At 43.7% G+C, this 18,584-nt stretch overlaps 1 protein-coding gene across 1 annotated transcript in view; it reads left to right on the plus strand.

Moving 5' to 3' along the window:
- Nucleotides 1-18,584, plus strand: part of CHRNA4 (cholinergic receptor nicotinic alpha 4 subunit) — a 35,850-nt gene that overhangs the window by 16,058 nt on the left and 1,208 nt on the right. Inside the window, exon 5 of the mRNA XM_026652746.1 lies at nt 8,669-10,049. Coding sequence (XP_026508531.1) covers nt 8,669-10,049 — 1,381 coding nt within the window. The remainder of the gene's footprint in view (nt 1-8,668; nt 10,050-18,584) is intronic.

Here is an 18,584-nt window from a genome sequence, read left to right on the forward strand (position 1 = left end):
CTGAAGCCAATGCAATAGCTTCAGACCCCAATTAGCCTCCCACAGCCAAGACAGCTGTAGGGAAAAGGAGCTGGATTCAGTTCCAGTTAGCGACTCTTCAGCCGAATTGTTAACTAAATTCCAACTGCAGGAACAAAGTCCGCTCTTCCTTGCACACATGAAATCCCACTGAGAGCAGAATTAGGCCTTGCAGCCCTTTTGTTCCTGGTGATAATGAGTGAGCCAGAACAGACCCTGCCTGACTTTTGGATCCAAGGCTCAGTTTGAAAGGTAGGCCGTTAAAAAAGATCTTTCTTTCTCTGTGTCGAAAAAAATAGAAACGGTGTAGAAATCATTGAGAGACGATATCTATAGAACCAAACAGTGCTACTCTTACAGAGACAAGGTGGGGGACTATCAAACTTCCAGAGCCCTGTCCAAGTTCAAAAACTTGTCTCTCATCAACAGAAATTGGTCCAATAAAAGATCTCTCCCCCACCTTGTTTCTCCAATATCCTGGGACCAACATGGCAGCCACAACATTGCAAATTACTTCTCCGAAGTCACTTCTCAAGATGGAATCGAACTCTAGTAACAAAAAGGTCTGAAAATAATTAGTCTATAATATGTAGACTGGTAAACTGCCCCTAAACTGTCTGAATGAAACTCCCTGGCTTTACGTAACCCCTAGGAGGGGAGTGTAGATGAGCAAATATTATTATTCTCAGATGTATGTTTAATAAAGACTGTGGGCTGGAACTTTACCTGGGGTAAATCAGCGTTGCTCCATTGAAATTGATTTCCCGTGGCAGAGCATCTGGCCAATTTTTTTCTGTTCAGTGTCCTCCCCTCTGCATTCACCAACATAATGCTCAGCCTAATATCCAGGGAGAGAATTTGGTGCTTTTATTCTGTTATGAAGAAATTAAGGCAGGGATCAGAGGAACAGAGAGATAAAGCAATGCCCTCTTGTCTCTTCCCCTCTCTGTCTTTTCTCCCCAGCGTCTGGCTTGTAAATTCATATAAACCTAGTGATGGGTGAATCCCGGAAGGTTTGGAGGCTGGGGTCAGTTAGGGTGACCAGACAGCAAATGTGAAAAATCAGGACGGGGGTGAGGGGTAATAGGAGCCTATATAAGAAAAATACCCCAAAATCGGGACTTTCCCTTTAAAATTGGGACATCTGGTCACCCTAGTGTCAGTTAGGAGAAGCATGTTAGAGTCTTGGGACCTGCTATATCTTCTTTGGTAGCAGTGAGGTGTCCAGAGGAGTCAAGCTGCTCTCTCCTCCCCTTTGCCAGCAGCAAGGACTCCAGAGGAGCATGTCTTCTCCATCACAGGCATATCTGTGGGCTATGCTGCTCCTCCCCCTCAGAGGCAAGAGAGGTAGGCTGGAGAATCTCCTGGTAGAGGCAGCCGTCTTGGTGTTAGGGCTCTAGCCGTCTATTCCGCTCCATCACTATGGGCTCTTAAATGTGGCGCTGCTCTTGGGCTTCCTCTTGAACGGCACCCCAGTGTGCAAGCGGCAGAGATATTCAGGATGCCTCCCTCCTTCCCCTGGGACCCATAATCTTCATTAGGGTGAAAGGATTTGCATGCTCTTCTCTCCAATGTTTCAGGGTCTAAATTTACACCCAATCCTCCCTAAAATGCAGTGAGGCGTAACATTCTTCATTGCACAAACTCAACTGTGAGCTGCCCGAGGCTTTGGATCCTAATGGAGCATAAGGTTTGCCTTTCCAGATCAGGCCATCTAGCCTGGTAACCTGGATCTGGTATTATCTAATACCTGATACTTCAATAGTGCACCTAGCCAATTGAACGATGCTGTACATGGAAGGGACCATTATTAGCATAATCAGTCGCCTGTGATGTGAGTCCAATTATAAACATACTGTTCTATTAATGAATGATTTACTCATGCCTCAGAGATCTCATTGAATGCTGAATGAGATTCCAGTTTCTTATCAAAGTTTAAAGGACAACAACAACAGTAGTGTGTATTGAAGTGTCACACACGGTGAATGTTTCATTGCTCAGTCTGGTTTTACAGGAAGGTAAAATCAGGCAGAAAGATTTGTTCTAGTCAGGAAACTGGAAGGAAAATGCCCAGGCAAAGAGCAGCGTTCATGTCATTGAATATCAGCATTGTATTTTTCAATCAGAATAGACTAAAATGCAATAGTGGCTTTGCCTGATTTCATTAATCTTTTGGGAGGTATTGAACTGAAGGTAGAATGACATGGAAAAAATTTTTTTTGTCAAAAACAAACAAACAAACAAAATAACCAAACAAAAAAACAACAAACCCTGAAAATTTTCAAACAAAGCCCAAAAAACTTAGTTTTGGGCCAAATACTGAACATTTTAGGGTTATGGCCAAAAAATTCAGTGGTCAGGTATTTATATTTTCAATAGGGCTATCAAGCAATGAAAAAAATTAACCACACGATTAATCGCACTGTTAAATAATAATAGAATACCATTTATTTAAATATTTTTGGATGTTTTCTACATTTTCAAATATATTGATTTCAATTACAACACAGAATACAAAGTGTTGAGTGCTCACTTTATATTTATTTTTAATTACAAGTATTTGCACTGTAAAAAATAAAAGGAATAGTATTTTTTAATTCACTTAATACAAGTACTGTAGTGCAATCTCTTTATCATGAAAGTTGAACTTACAAATGTAGAATTATGTACAAAAAACTGCATTCAAAAATAAAAATGTGAAATTTTAGTCCCTGCAAGTCCACTCAGTCCTGCTTCTTGTTCAGGCAATTGTTCAGACAAACAAGTTTGTTTACATTTACAGGAGATAATGCTGCCCACTTCTTGTTTGCAATGTCACCCGAAAGTGAGAACAGGCCTTCTTATGGCACTGTTGTAGCGGGCGTCCCAAATTATTTACGTGCCAGATGCGCTAAAGAGTCATATGTCCCTTCATGTTTCAATGACCATTCCATGTTGATGACAGGTTCTGCTTGATAACAATCCAAAGCAGTGCGGACAGACACATGTTCATTTTCATTATCTGAGTCAGCTGCCACCAGCAGAAGGTTGGTTTTCTTTTTTGGTGGTTCGGGTTCTGTAGTTTCCGCATCAGAGTGTTGCTCTTTTAAGACTTCTAAAAGCATGCTCCACACCTCGATTCATATTCTTAAATCTCACATTTGTACCTTCTTTGCGTTTTGTCAAATCTGCAGTGAAAGTGTTCTTAAAATGAACAACATGTGCTGGGTCATCACCAGAGACTACTATAACATGAAATAGATGGCAGAAGGCAGGTAAAATAGAGCAGGAGACATACAATTCTCCCCCAAGGAGTTCAGTTACAAATTTAATTAACACATTATTTTTTTTAACGAGCATCGTCAGCATGGAAGCATGTCCTCGGGAATGGTGGCCGAAGCGTGAAGGGGCATATGAATGTTTAGCATATCTGGCACATAAATACCTTGTTATGCCAGCTACAAAAGTGCCATGCAAATGCCTGTTCTCACTTTCTGGTGACATTGTAAGTAAGAAGCGGGCAGCATTATGTCCCATAAATATAAACAACCTTGTTTGTCTTAGCAATTGGCTGAACAAGAAATAGGACTGAGTGGACTTGTAGGCTATGAAGTTTTACATTGTTTTGTTTTTGAGTGCAGTTATGTAACAACAAAAAAATCTACATTTGTAAATTGCACTTTCACAACAAAGAGATTGCACTACAGTACTTGTATGAGGTGAATTGAAAAGTACAGTTTGATTTCAGTTACAACACAGAATAGAATATATATGAAAATGTAGAAAAACATCCAAAATATTTAATAAATGTCAATTGGTATTCTATTGTTTAACAGTGCGATTAAAACTGCGATTAATCTGGATTAATTTTTTAAATCGTGATTAATTTTTGGGGGTTAATCGCTTGAGTTAACTGCGATTAATCGACAGCCCTAATTTTCGATGAAAGTCAAAATATTTTGTGGAACTCAGACACCTGTTGCGAAAAACTTTGTTTAGTCAACCCCCCGTTTTTCCATCAAAAGCCAGTTTTGACAGAACATTTTTGACTAACCCTATTTGGGGGAAAGCGATGACATGGCCCAGGGCTGGGATTTAGGAGGTCAGAGTTCTATCCCAGCTGTGCCATAGACTTCCTCGGTGACCAAGGCAAGATTCTGCCACCATGAGTTGGCTCTACTTCATGAGCAGTCCCGCTAATGTCAGGAGGGTCACCTGTGGACTAAGATGTTACTCGGTGTCAGAGTATCAGAAAACTTTCTGGGCCTCTCATTCTGTTGGTAATATAGGAACAATGCTTCCCCTCCTCACAGTCATGTTGTGCTGCTTGATAAGTTAAAGTGCAAGGAGATCCTTTCAGGCCAGCCATCCTCAGACTGAGCCTCTGGGTAGATAAAAATAAGGTAAATAAGTCCCTTTGGTGACGCTGCTGCTGCTAATTAACTGCTTTGAGTCTGCTGAATGTAACTCCTTCATGAGGCAACTTCAGTGAAGCAGCCATGGCTTTTTTTGAGTTAATGGGGGGCTCTGACATGAGTGCAGGAGATGAAAGATGAGGAGGAGAGGGGCGATTTGCGTTAGCGGTAGGGCCACTAGGGACTGGGTTGAGGAGAGGATGGCCTGGGTTATACTAGACATGTTGGGTGAGAGGTGGAAGGGAAAGGGGTGCACAGTGGAGCATTCAAGAACTTGTGTTTGGTGACCCACCTGAATACTGTCAGACCCTCGTTGCTGTTTGTCTGCGGGCAACATTAGCAGAAACAACGACTATCGATTTCTTTATTAAATCCATGACTCGACAAACATGAATTAAACATTTAGGTTGCCACTCCCTCTGCCACTGTGTTGTGGACACATCAGAAAGGAACGTGCTCATTAATAGCACCAATTAGCATTGCAGGCACTTAATGCCATGCATTACTCTGACATCCAAAAGCTCTCCTTACTCATTCTATTTGACTGGAGGGGGAGGAGAGGGAGACTGCGTAGGATTACGTGAAATCAGTGCAAGCGCTCCTGGTGAGGACACACAGAAGGAGTGCACAGCAGACCCGCAAAAGCGATTTAATTACTGCGGTGGCTGTACGCCGACATAACTTAGGTCGATATAATTTTGTAGTGTAGACATACCCTTAGGAAAACAAATGTTTAATGCACACAGAAAACATTGTAAATAGTATTTTTAAACAAGACTGGCCGATTTTTTTTTTAATGCCCCCTAAAAATAGCAGGTGGAAATTCAGAAGCCCAACTGTTTGAAAATGTGACCTTGCTATTTACTGTTCTGGATTAGATAGTAGTAAAAAAAGGCGGCAGTGAAACCAATGAGGGAAACAGTGACACTCTGACAGCGATCAGGCTTAGGCATTGGTATATCTTCTTGTGGCTGGATACCAAGGAAGAAACTTCATGTGATGCAAACCAGTGGCAAGCAACAGAGCTAATAAAACAAACAAAAAACCGAGAGGAGAAATCTTCTGCTAAAAACTGGAAATACATGATTACACCTGGTATAGAGAGAAACCGGTTTTTCTCCAGCTAACATGTCCACAGCTGGAGCTGTGGAGGGATAGGGATCCCTCAGTCCTGCTCTATTGCTTCAGGGCTCAGATGAGATGTGACAGCAGTGGGACAATAGGCTAGTGTGCAGGGATTAGATCTCTTTTGTTTCTCTTTAGTAGAAAGAGAGAGAAGTGGCCCAGGGACGACTCTTTGGGGCTCATTTCTGACTGCTGGGGGTGCAGCTGAAATTATTAGTGAGACAGAGATGGTGACTCTGAAATGCTTGGACAATTTAAGAAATGGTTTGACCCACATCTTTGTAAGCCCATCCCCCCCAGCCAGGGAAACCGGGCTCTCAAACTAAACTCAGCAGGAGTCACAGCATTGAGATGAGCAGCGACAACCCATGCTGCAGTGCCCGTCTGCAGCACACTACATTCTGCCGCAGCAGGAAAGAAAATGTTGGTGAAAAGGTAACTTTTTAAAAAACCATTGTCACATGCACCATGCTGAACCTGGGGACGTTGTGCGGGATGAGGTGTGTGCATCGTTCCAAGGGCTTGATTACAGAAGTTAGCAGCATTAGCATTTGACTCTATTTATTGAGTAGTTTTCTCGCTTCTTTGGAAAATGACCTTTCCAAATAAAATATTATCCTTATTATGTGTGGTGCTAAAGTCTACAGGCCCCATTGTGCTAGGCCCTGTACAAACTTATAGTAAGAGACAGTCACTGCCTAAAGATCTGACAGTGTAAATAGGCAAGACAGAACAAAGGTGGGAGGAAAAGAAAGATTTGCTCTATTTTTACAGAGGGAGAACAGAGTCCCTTTGGGTATGTCTACACTGCAATAGAACACCTGCGGCTGGGCCATGGCAGTTCACTTGGGCTCACAGGGCTCAGGCTGTGGGACCCTGTAAGGGAAGAGGGTCCCAGAACCTGGGCTCCAGTCTGAACATCTACACTGCAATTTTATAGCCCTGCAGCCCAAGGCCGAGTCCACTGACATGGGCCGGTCAGAGGTGGTTTAGTGAAGTGTAGACACACCCAGATGTTAAGTGTCTTCCCCCATAATAAATCTGTGTCTGAGATGGGCATAGAACATATACGCTGGGCTTAAGATGTGATAGAAATAGTTACGTTAGAGAGCGTGTCCAAAGGAGAGCAACAAAAATGATAAGAGGTTTAGAAAACATGATCTATGAAGAAGGTTAAAAAGAATTGTGTCTGTTTCATCAAGAGAAGAGAAGGCTCAGAGGGGACCTGTTAAGTCTTCAAACATGTGAAGAGGACAGTGTTCAATTGTTCTCCATATCCACTGAGGGTAGGACAAGAAGTAATTGGCTTACTTTGCAACAAGGGAGATTTTTGTTGGATATTAGGAAAAACTTGTTAACACCAAGAATAGTGAAGTACTAGAATAGGCTCCAACGGAGGCTTTGGAATCCCCCTCATTGGAGATTTTTAAGAACAGGTTAGACAGGGATGGTTTAGATATACTTAATCCTGCCTCAGTTCAGGGGGCTGTACTAGATGACCTCTTATGGTCATGTCCAGCCCTATGTGTCTATGATTCTATGATTAAAATATCGTTGATTAGTTCAGTGGTTCCCAAACTTGTTCCGCCGCTTGTGCAGGGAAAGCCCCTGGCGGGCCGGGCCGGTTTGTGTACCTGCCGCATCCGCAGGTTCGGCCGATCGCGGCTTCCAGTGGCCGCAGTTCGCTGCTCCAGGCCAATGGGAGCTGCTGGAAGTGGCACAGGCCGAGGGACGTACTGGCCGCCGCTTCCAGCAGCTCCCATTGGCCTGGAGCAGAGAACCGCGGCCACTGGGAGCCGCGATCGGTTGAACCTGCGGACGCGGCAGGTAGACAAACCGGCCTGGCCCGCCAGGGGCTTTCCCTGCACAAGCGGCGGAACAAATTTGGGAACCACTGGATTAGTTCATCACAAACTTTGTTGTGTTGTTAGTAGAGATGGTCCCAGACCAACTTCTCAGGTCCAAACAATCACAGACATGGTGGAATTTTGGATCTGGAGCCTGTTCTGAATTGCTCAGCTCTGGCCTGTTTCCAGTAGTTATTTTGTAGGGTCAACTATGCTCGAAAGAAAATTCAAGACTGACCAAAACACACTAAACCAGAAATACAACAATATTGCAAATTATGCAAAGTCTAAATGGGGACATTTCCCCAGTTACCTTGACGTGATAAGCATTTGTATGTTATAGCAACTTACATATGTTAACTTCATTCCATAGTAATTATGGATTTCCCATTGTCACCTGGAGACACTCACTGGTTGCTTTTAAACTTGCTGTATAAGGGAATTGGAGTCCTGCAAAAACCCAACTATTGCCACATAACAATAGCGTACTGAACAACGGTTCTTTATTGCAGCTGCCTGAAGTTGAAGCCTACAGGTGTCAGTGTTAGCTGAGCGAAGGAAGCCGCAGCCTGTGTGTAGAACTCAGTGACTGGGGAATCAAGAGTTTGGTTTCTATTATTATTATTAATAGGATATTCTCCCTAGGTTTCCATATAGCAACCATCACAACTAATCCCATTCTGCGTAGTGTGCAGCCATGCCACCTGATGGCATGATGCTACCAGCACTGTAGGATGTACAAGCAACCTACAAGCTCAAGCCTGGTCAGGAATTAGATGGAAGAGCATCAAGGAAAATCTAGGTACAGCAGGAGGTGTTGTTACTGACTAAAAAGTGGGTACAGTTCCCTGTGTCTGGTTTGAAGCAATGCCACAGCTGTGCAAGCGGGCACTTGGCTGCTGGAAGGATTCTTTCTTGGAGGAGCTGTAAAGCATAAGCCCTGATAAGTTCTGAATTTAAGTGTTTGATTTGTATAAGGTGAAGCCTGATGTTTGCCTGCCTAAGCTAGCACCTGCAAATCAAATGTTTGTGTATGCAAAGAGGTTTCATAATCCACTTGCTATACTACACAGCCCCAATTTTCATGCACCATTATAGCTCTCGTATGTGCCAATGAAAAAAATAGTGCCTTGGAACTCACTAATATCCCTTTGCACATTTGGCAAGAGTTGGGGAGTTAACAGCATCCCAGAAATTTTGAAAGTGTGAGCCATATTTTGCAAGGTATGAACTAATTTTAAAGCAATGGATTCTAATTTCCTTTTTATCTTATTTTCCCCTTAGTGCAGATGGGGACTTTGCAGTCACCCACCTGACCAAAGCCCACCTTTTTTATGATGGAAGAATCAAGTGGATGCCTCCTGCTATCTACAAAAGCTCCTGTAGCATTGATGTCACCTTCTTCCCCTTTGACCAGCAAAACTGCACCATGAAGTTTGGCTCCTGGACCTATGACAAAGCCAAGATAGACTTAGTGAGCATGCACAGCCATGTAGACCAATTGGACTACTGGGAGAGTGGAGAATGGGTCATCATCGATGCCGTGGGCAATTACAATATCAAGAAATATGAGTGCTGTGCAGAGATCTACCCTGATATCACCTACTTCTTTATTATCAGGAGGCTGCCCTTGTTCTACACAATTAATCTGATCATCCCCTGCCTCCTTATCTCCTTCCTGACTGTCTTAGTCTTCTACCTGCCTTCGGAGTGTGGTGAGAAGATCACCCTTTGTATCTCAGTGCTGCTGTCACTGACTGTGTTCCTGCTGCTCATTACGGAGATCATCCCTTCCACCTCCTTGGTCATCCCCTTGATTGGAGAGTATCTGCTTTTCACCATGATATTTGTCACCTTGTCCATCATCATCACTGTCTTTGTGCTCAACGTGCACCACCGCTCCCCCCGGACCCACACCATGCCCGACTGGGTGAAGCGGATCTTTCTCGATGTTGTCCCACGCCTCCTCTTCATGCAACGGCCCTCGGTGGTGAAGGACAATTGCAAGAAACTGATTGAGTCCATGCACAAAATAGCCTCCTCTCCACAGCTTTGGTCCGAGACCGAAGTGGAGCCTAAGTTTACTACCTCCTCTTCAAACAGCCCTCAGAGCAAAGAACCATCACCCACCTCTTCCTTCTGTGCCCATCTTGAGGAGCAAGTCAAACCCCAGACTGTCGGCAAGTCACCTTCTCTCCAGTACTCTGTGCTACACCAAGAGCCAGCACAGGCTAGCTGCTCCTCCCTGCAGCCCCCCTGCCATCCGCTGAGTGACACCCAGTCCACGTCCATCTCCAAGAGCAGATCATTAAGTGTCCAGCAGATGTACAGCCCAAATAAAGTAGAGGATGGGAGCATCCGCTGCAGATCCAGGAGCATCCAGTACTGCTACCTGCAAGAGGAGTCCTCCCAGACCAACGGCCAGACCAGTGGCTCTCCGGCAGCTCAGCGGTACCGTCTAAACGAAAAGCCGCCCCAAAGCAAAGCCTCCCAGTGTAAATGCAAGTGTAAAAAGAATGTGGCAACCAGCTCTTCGGAGCAAGGAACCAAAACTCTCAGCACCAAAGAGCAACACGTTTTGCTGATGTCCCCTGCCTTGAAGCTGGCAGTGGAGGGGGTCCATTACATCGCAGACCACTTGAGAGCCGAGGACGCGGATTTCTCAGTAAGTACAATTGGCTGCCTGCCACCCCTTGTGATTGTCAAACAAAACAAGTCATGTAACTAGAACTGGCTGAAAAGCAGGTCAAACAATCCCTTCCACTCCTTTGTAATGTCCACATTTTTATGGAAAACTTTTCAAATTTTGAAACATCTCAACCAGCTTGAGTTATACCCTTGGCTAGGATCCAGTCAATGAGCATTGAGGGCCTGCAGTGTCTTGCAGGGTTGGGGCTCAGGTTAGCAGTGCTTCCCTGTTGCTGCTGCCTATTTCATGATCTACCCGTACAGGAGATGCTTGTTGCTTATTGTTGAGAACCACATCTGTCATTCCTCTTTTAACCTTGGCAGCCACTACGTAGCTTTCAACAGATTGGCTTTGTTTAGGAATGCACTGTGCTATTCCTCTGGCACTCGGTCTTGTTAAAATAACCATTGTTTCTAAGCTTAGCATACTGCAGCTCAGAATTGTAGCTTCACTTGCCTATAAATAAGAGATCTGGACACCATTTTATAATGATACAGCAAAGAACCAGAACACTTGGTGAAAGCAAATCATACCGGACGGAACTCAGCGGAGCTCTACACACCTGACCTATGGTCCTGCAAGTTGTTAAACACCTCCCATGAGAGGATGAGCACCGTAAGTGGAGGTTTGATAGGAGAGTTATAAAATCATGACTAGTGGAGAAAGTGAAAGTGTTATTTACCCCTTCACATAACACAAGATCTAGGACAGGGTTTCTCAAACAGGGGTCGCTGCTTGTGTAGGGAAAGCCCCTGGCGGGCCGGGCTGGTTTGTTTACCTGCCCCGTTCGTAGGTCTGGCCCATCGTGGCTCCCACTGACCGCAGATCGCTGCTCTGGGCCAATGGGAGCTGCTGGAAGCGGCGGCCAGTAAGTCCCTCGGCCCGCGCAGCTTCCAGCAGCTCCCATTGGCCCGGAGCAGCGATCCGCGGCCAGTTGGAGCCGCGATCGGCTGGACCTGCGGACGGGGCAGGTAAACACACCGGCCTGGCCCACCAGGGGCTTTCCCTACCCAAGCGGCGACCCCTGTTTGAGAAACCCTGATCTAGGAGGTCATCTGATTAAATAAATAGGTGGCAGTTTAAGAACATACATAAGATAGTACTTCTTCATACAAAACACAGTCACTTATGGAATTCATTGCCAGAGGATGTTGTAAGGGTCAAAAGTATAACTGGATTGAGAAGAGAATTAGATAAGTTCACGGAGGATAGGTCTATCAATGACTATTAGCCAAGATGGTCAGGGACACAACCCCATGCTCTGGTGTCCCTAAACCTCAGACTGCCAGAAACTGGGACGGGACAACAGGGGATGGATCACTTGAAATTGACCTGTTCTGTTCATGCCCTCTGAAACATCTGGCACCGGCCACTGTCAGAAGGCAAACTCCTGGGTTAGATGGACCGTTGTTCTGAACCGCTATGGCCGTGTGTTCAGATGTAAATCCCACTGACTTCAGTGGGAGCTGAAGGTGCTCTGCACCTCACAGGAACAGGCCCCAACTGTTGCAGAACATAATAACCCATCCCTAAAGCTATGATCTGGGAAGGGAAAGCTTGTCCCACTGCAAGCATCAGATAAAAAGCAAAAAGGAGAACACAAAGCCAGTTTCTGCTGCTCATTTGTTGGGAACTTGACCACATTTTACTTTACAGATAAGCCTCTGGACCATCCCTCTTCTCTTCTGGACCACAGCTGTGTCACAATGAGTTAAAACGATATGAGTCAAATCCTGCTTTTATGTATTCCAATGTGAATCAGAAGTATTTCCACTGACATCAATAGAATTTACCCCATATATTTCCCATGATTTAATAAAAGAGACATCATTTCCCCACTCTTTACCAAAACAATGGTACCTTCCATTTCATATTAATCTCTTTATAAGCTTGTCCATATAAATATAGTATTGAATAAATGATTATATTGGATTCTTTGTAATCCATCCTTTTCATTTGCATTATAGACAGTGTGTGATGAAAAGCACTAGTGCGTGCCTTCTCCTCTGATGCCATGTGACACTTTCCCCTTGTGAAATGGTTCGATATCTTCAGGGGAGAGCTGCCCTCATCATGACTGTCAATGTACAAAAGAAAAGAACAGCTTTGTCTTCTGTAACTGAACATTCCACCACACCAGTCTAATGGGTTAGTGGTTAGAAAATATCCAGCGTGAGAACTCAAACAAATTGGAAAACTACGACCCTAGGGATCACTGATTCTTTAGCTTTCCCTGGGAACAGGTGCCAAATCTACTATGTTAAGTTGCTTTATTTTTTTCTCTATTCCCTGCTACATAAATAAGCGTGTTTCACCGGAGTTTAGCACCATAGTGACTCTTGCAATTCCCTCAGAAAATAGAAGAGAAAGGACTAGTGGAGAAGACCTGTACCCCAGTGTTTTTTGCAGGGTAGAGCAGCTGTGCTATCACCACTGACTTTCTGCACTTCCCCAATAGATGTTGTGGTTTGCTCTTGTTCTGAATCCAGAAAGGAAATAGCAGAAAGAGATATTACAAATGTGAACTGAAGATTAATTCTTAGGAATAGAGCTGACGGAAAAATGAGGATTCTATAGGAGCTTCCAATATTTCAACGTTTACTTTCATCCTGACTTGGGATGAAAAATCAAAAGCATTGAAATTTGTCATGAAATGAACATTTCCAAAACATTGCACCAGCTGCCCCAAGCCTATCTACAACTTCAGAGACACTGCACCTATGTTTGAGTATTTTTAGAGACCTACACAAGCATTGCAATGGAGAAAGAGTTTCTCTTGAAGCTCCCGACTGTTATTTGTTTAGTATCATCACCACAAGGGACATATTTCTAAATTAAAAGTAAATAGTTCATTTAATTAAGTGTTGGAATCCAAAGAAGAATGGGAAAGCAGGAAGCAGCAGTCTGTTACAAAAACGTGTCTGCATGCAAATCCAGGTACATAGTCACACTTGGGGAAATGACTGAAAATTGAATACCTCCAGTATATACTAGAAATGCCATCAGATTTCTTACAGACTGTGATGAGCAAGACAAGCTGTATGTCAAACCTGAGCTAGAATAACCAGGTTGCCTTTTCATTACCACCTATGCATTAACAGCATGGTCTGGAAACACAGACACTCATGTTATCACAGTGATATCCATTTATGCTTGAGAAATACACTATTTTCCTCTGAACAAATGAAGGTTTTACCAGTAATTAGTATCCCAAAATGGTGCGCTGCTGGTAGCCTGCATTTACTTGCTCTTTGCCTACTATATAGGATACTTGTTTCAGGAACAAATGTTTGAAGTGTCTTGGAAGGTAGCATTATATTGTGACAGGAAAATCATCCTCTGCATTATAGTAAAATATAAACGGTCAGACAAAGAACCTTCATGTTCAAACCACCAGATCTTTCCATTGGCTGAAGATTCTAATACTGTTCCTCTTCTTTGGAAATGATAGGTTGGTTTGTGCAACATGGAATAGTTAATGGTCCAGTCCATTTAAATATTCAGAACCCCCCAACCCAAATGCATGTATACGATTGCTTTAAAGAACATAAAGGCTAGGGAGGTGAATTTTCAGTTGGAAATGAGTGAATAATTTGTAACCAAAACTGTATTCAACACATTTTGCACCATCTTCTGTTCATGAAGGCCATGATCCACCAAGGTAATTAAGCTCATCATGACTAACTTTACACACGAGTATTCCCACTGAAGTCAATAGGAACACTCACATGCTTATAATCGGGTACCTAGCTGAATCAGGGCTACATTGTCTGCAGAAACCCTTCTTTTTCTCAAAATGTATTCACATGTAGAATCCTTTGCCCATTAAAGTCTCCAGTAGTTCTTGCCCTACAGGTTTTTCACAGCTCTTCATGATAAGGATTCAATACACTAAATTTGAGCTGTTCTGAGTGACTTGTACGTCCCATGGCATTGTTTGTGTTCTCCCATCCTAACTGGGTGATCCTGACTCTTAGAATCAGCGTTCCTGCACAAATACTCCCACTTCTGAATTGGATATTTGCTTCCTGCGTATGTTCTGCAATATTTGCTTAAAAGTCACTATTTTGGCACCATTGCCAGGCAACTCATTTCTAGGTTAATGGTGGAAAGCAAATTCAAGGGAGGTGTGATATGAAGTGATTTAAAAATAAAATTGGAATGATTATTTGGTGTGGAAGAGGGTTGCAGAATTTCCCCCAGCTTTATTTCTAACAGTGTACAGCAGACACTCTTGGGACTGCTCTAACTTATGCCACAGTCAATGGCCCATCTGCCAGCTAGAGATCCCTGTAGCACATCAACATTCCAGCCATCCCTCCTCCCCACACCAATCCCATATGCCAGGGGCTGAATGGAGTTGGCATAGGAACTGGCTAGATAGGTTCACCTGCGAACTCCCTCTTACCTGGAGGGAGTCTTAGATGGGGAGATCTGGCTACTTTATATCCCCTTATCTTTTCCCTCAAACAACCTTGGGTGAGCCTCTTAAATCTAGGTAAAATCTAGATCAGTGGTTCTGTGCCAGGTATTGACATCTGTATGCAAGTTGCTCGGGATGTCTCTATAGATTGCACTGCATGGGAATTGCTGTATAGAGGGCAATCTGAAGGGGAATTTCAGTCAGAGGGAAAGACTATAGCACGGTTAAAAACATCTAATTTCCCTTTCTTCCTATTCTTTTTTCATGTCCTCTCATCCTTTCTCCTTTCTCTCTTGTGTGCTGTCTGTGGTGCTGAATGCCAATTGACCAACATTTGATGCAAATCCATTTTCGAGAAGAGCTGAGTATTCAGTGAAAATACAATCAAATTTAGAAGCAAATCTCAATTAGACTTCTTACAACCCCCTCATGTTTCCTTTCCTGGAACAATTCAAGCACCTAACATTTTACTAGCACAAATACATCAAGCTCATTTTTATCTTGGATGCTGGAATATTTGCTAAAAGTGATTTTCCAATTGTGCATTGGATGGTGAAGTTCAAAATCTGTGCTTTGTTGGTTACATACCTAAGACACCAAATTGTGAAACTGAAACAATCCCCCAGAACGTATCTAGCTCTCCCACATCGGACAAATGTTGAATATCAAACTATGAGAGTCACAATCCAATTCACAGTCCAACATTGGCTCTCATCAAATGATGAATAAATCAGAGAATCTCATGAGTTGCTCGTGGACAACTGATGAATGGTGGGAAGGAAATGAAATTCATAGTCTAAATTATCCTCTCTGAATTGTCATCCTGATCCCAAACTCAGTGGGAATTTTGCTTTGGCTTCCAATAGTTGCAGGATCAAGACTTATTCACTCAATTTTGTATTTGAAAGTGATTCTGAGCATTAAACAGCCATCATACTGCCAGTAAGAGCTCAATTGTGCAAGGTGCTGAGCAGTTTGGCCCCAGTCCAACAAAGCATTTAAGCACATGTTTAGCTTAAATCATATGACTACTGCCATTGAAGTGAATGGGACAGCTCCCATACTTAAGAGGTTTTGCTGAATCAGAGCCAGAGCGTTCAATACCTGGCAGGACTGAGCTCCAAATGGGCCGGTTTAATGGCAGGGACGAGGCTGGGGGTGGGGTGGGGGGCTAGCTACTGCTATGTTGACACCCACTCACCCATTGACGAGTAGGAAGGGTATAATTAGTTGCAACCATTCCTCTGATCAATAATTTGTACCAAATTCAGTTGTGGTGCTTCGCCCCTTTACTTCTGCATCCTTCTCCCTTACATATCACTGGCATGTCATTTTAAACAGCCCTCCCACAGCAGTGGGTAGAGCACACTAGTCAATCATGTTCATTTGTCAGCATAGTGTATGAGGTACTTGTCTGGTGGATGTACTGGGCACATGCACAGTAGGAGAGTTATATAGCTTTAGAGGCCCCGTCTCCTCTCAGTAATCATTGCTTCTTGAGGTTACATTCTGTAATCTGCCTCTAGTCAGGTTAGGAGCGTAGCAACGGGTGGGCCTGGGTGGGCCATGACCCATCCACCTAGCCTCCAGGCCCACCCAAATCTGAGAGGGGTTTAGTGCTGCTCCAGCAGCCTGGAGCGTCACTTGGGCACCTGAAATCCAGGACGGAGCTATGCGCCAGTCCTTCAGAAAGCTACGCTCCAGCAGCTCTGTCTTGCCATTTTCTGAGCTGCTCATGCCAATGCCCAGCTCGGCAGGTAAAGCCCTGTGGCTGGGGACACCAGGGCGAGGAAGACGGTGTGGTGTCGCAGGGGTAGCTGAACACACACAGTCTGTCATTGCCCGTCCACCCGAAAGTTGGAGCCCACCCAAATTTCCACTCCTAGCTACGCCACTGAGTCAGACGCTCATTAGTCTGGGCTGGGGTTAAAACCGGCCTATATAATGTCTGGATTGGGTTCAGACCGCGCCGCCACATGAAATGTAAATATTCTGTTTTCTCCCCTTTGAACTGATTTCAGTAGTGAGTACGAGCAAGGATTTTAATTGCCCAATGGAATTTATTTGCAGACTGCTTGATATCAATTTAATCGGACTCCTGGGGAATGAATATATATATATAGTCACTGAAATATATGTTAGATTCCATGCACAGTATTTTACTCCTTTTAAGGGATCTGAGATCTATGAAAGTGTAGGCAGTGGTGATACAAGTTATTTTTGTGTGTTTTGTTGTAGTGGCTGGATCATCAGTAACATGCACTCAACTGTGCACCTCTAGCACTCAGATTTTGACCTGTATTTTGGCTAATTTTAAAGGGGGCCACTCAAAGTTGTTTGAGGGAGATCATCCATCACAAGGAAACAAAAGAGCTCCTCTCAAATGACTCAAGTTGGAGAATTACATGCCATGATCTCATTGCAGAGTTGTACCATCTGATGTCACAAAATATTGGAACTGGGCAAAGAGGACACAAAGTGATTTATGAACATGTTTGTGAATAAATGTGATGAGTTCTATCTGGTGTTAACAATGGGATGAAATTAACCATTGTTTGCAAATATTCCAGTGACCATTTGTGAGAACGTTTATGAATCTCTGAAGTTTCATGAATCTTAGTACAAAGAACAATGTAAGAAACGTGTGTTATTTCTTATTCGCTTCTCATCATTTGTTATTCTCCTATGTAAAAAGCTGGTTGTCCATTCAGATAGCAGAAGTAATACTGGATGATTTGGGCAACAAAAGCAAGTAATAGGAATAGCAAATAATCAAAGATGTGAACAGTTTACGAGTGTGCCATAGGCTGAAATTTGTTTGCAGAAGCCATTCAGTGAACATTTATTAATTACAAACACACCTGAAGATTCGCGATTAGTTTGCAAAGGATTTGTGAGCCAAAACAAGAGCTAAATGCAGGTAACTTATTTAAAATGAATAATGCTACCAGCTCTACAAACATCGCAATGTATTCCACACCGAACTTAAACTTTCATTCAGTCTATGACATGTCATGATTTCTCTGCAAACTTCGTGGCTTATGACAAGCTAAAACTCTGTTATGAAACCATGGCTAATGTAGAAAGAAAAGGTGAGAGAGATGTTTTAACATAGTGACTCCATTGCATTCATGGGAGCTGTTTTGCTTGACTGTATGTCAGATCATAACATTGTGTTGGATGGTAACTAGAATGATATTCATAATGCCACTAAAACTGTGAAACCATGATCCTTGCTCAGCTGAAATGACAGATTCGTTGACACTTGAATAGCTTCCTTTACCTTAAACTTGCTTAAGAGCATTTCCAGCAAATTTAGGAATCCCTTAACTTTGAGCAACCTCGTTTAAGGTCTCCTACCAATCACTTTTTGTTTCAATTGTACTAATAATTGCTCACAGCAACTTGCAAAAGCATTTATTTTAAAACAGTGTCATGTACATAGGATTGTTACTGATTTACCTTGGGTTAAAACCACAGCTATTTTCCCCATAGTTTAGTTCCATGAAGTAGTAAATACAGAAGTTAATCAAAGCAAGATCTCCTGTCCCCTTTACAGGATCATGAAGGTATCTGTTACACCAGTTGTTCTCAAACTGGGGCTGCCGTTTGTTCAGGGAAAGCCCCTGGCGAGCTGGGCCGGTTTGTTTACCTGCCGCGTCCGCAGGTTCGGCCGATCGCAGCTCCCAGTGGCCGCGGTTCGCCGCTCCAGGCCAATGGGAGCTGCAGGAAACGGCGCGGGCCGAGGAACGTACTGGCTGCTGCTTCCCGCAGCCCCCATTGGCCTGGAGCAGCGAACCGCGGCCACTGGGAGCTCCGATTGGCCAAATCTGCGGACGCAGCAGGTAAACAAACCGGCCTGGCCCGGCAGGGGCTTTCCCTGAACAAGCGGTGGCCCTAGTTTGAGAACCACTGTGTTACACCTCTTGCCTGACATGAGGCCCTGCCTAGCTGGATAAAGCACTGGTAATCCAAGGGAGGAATTTTCCAAAGCACTCAACTCAACTCAGCATTTCAACTCAAAAACCAATGTTAAATGTTTTCATTTTTGAAAATATATTAATTCTGATGGGGGCTTATGGAAAGGG

This window comes from Terrapene carolina, unplaced genomic scaffold (assembly GCF_002925995.2).
Source record: "Terrapene carolina triunguis isolate 2854851 unplaced genomic scaffold, T_m_triunguis-2.0 Scaffold130, whole genome shotgun sequence".
Taxonomy (NCBI): domain Eukaryota; kingdom Metazoa; phylum Chordata; order Testudines; family Emydidae; genus Terrapene; species Terrapene triunguis.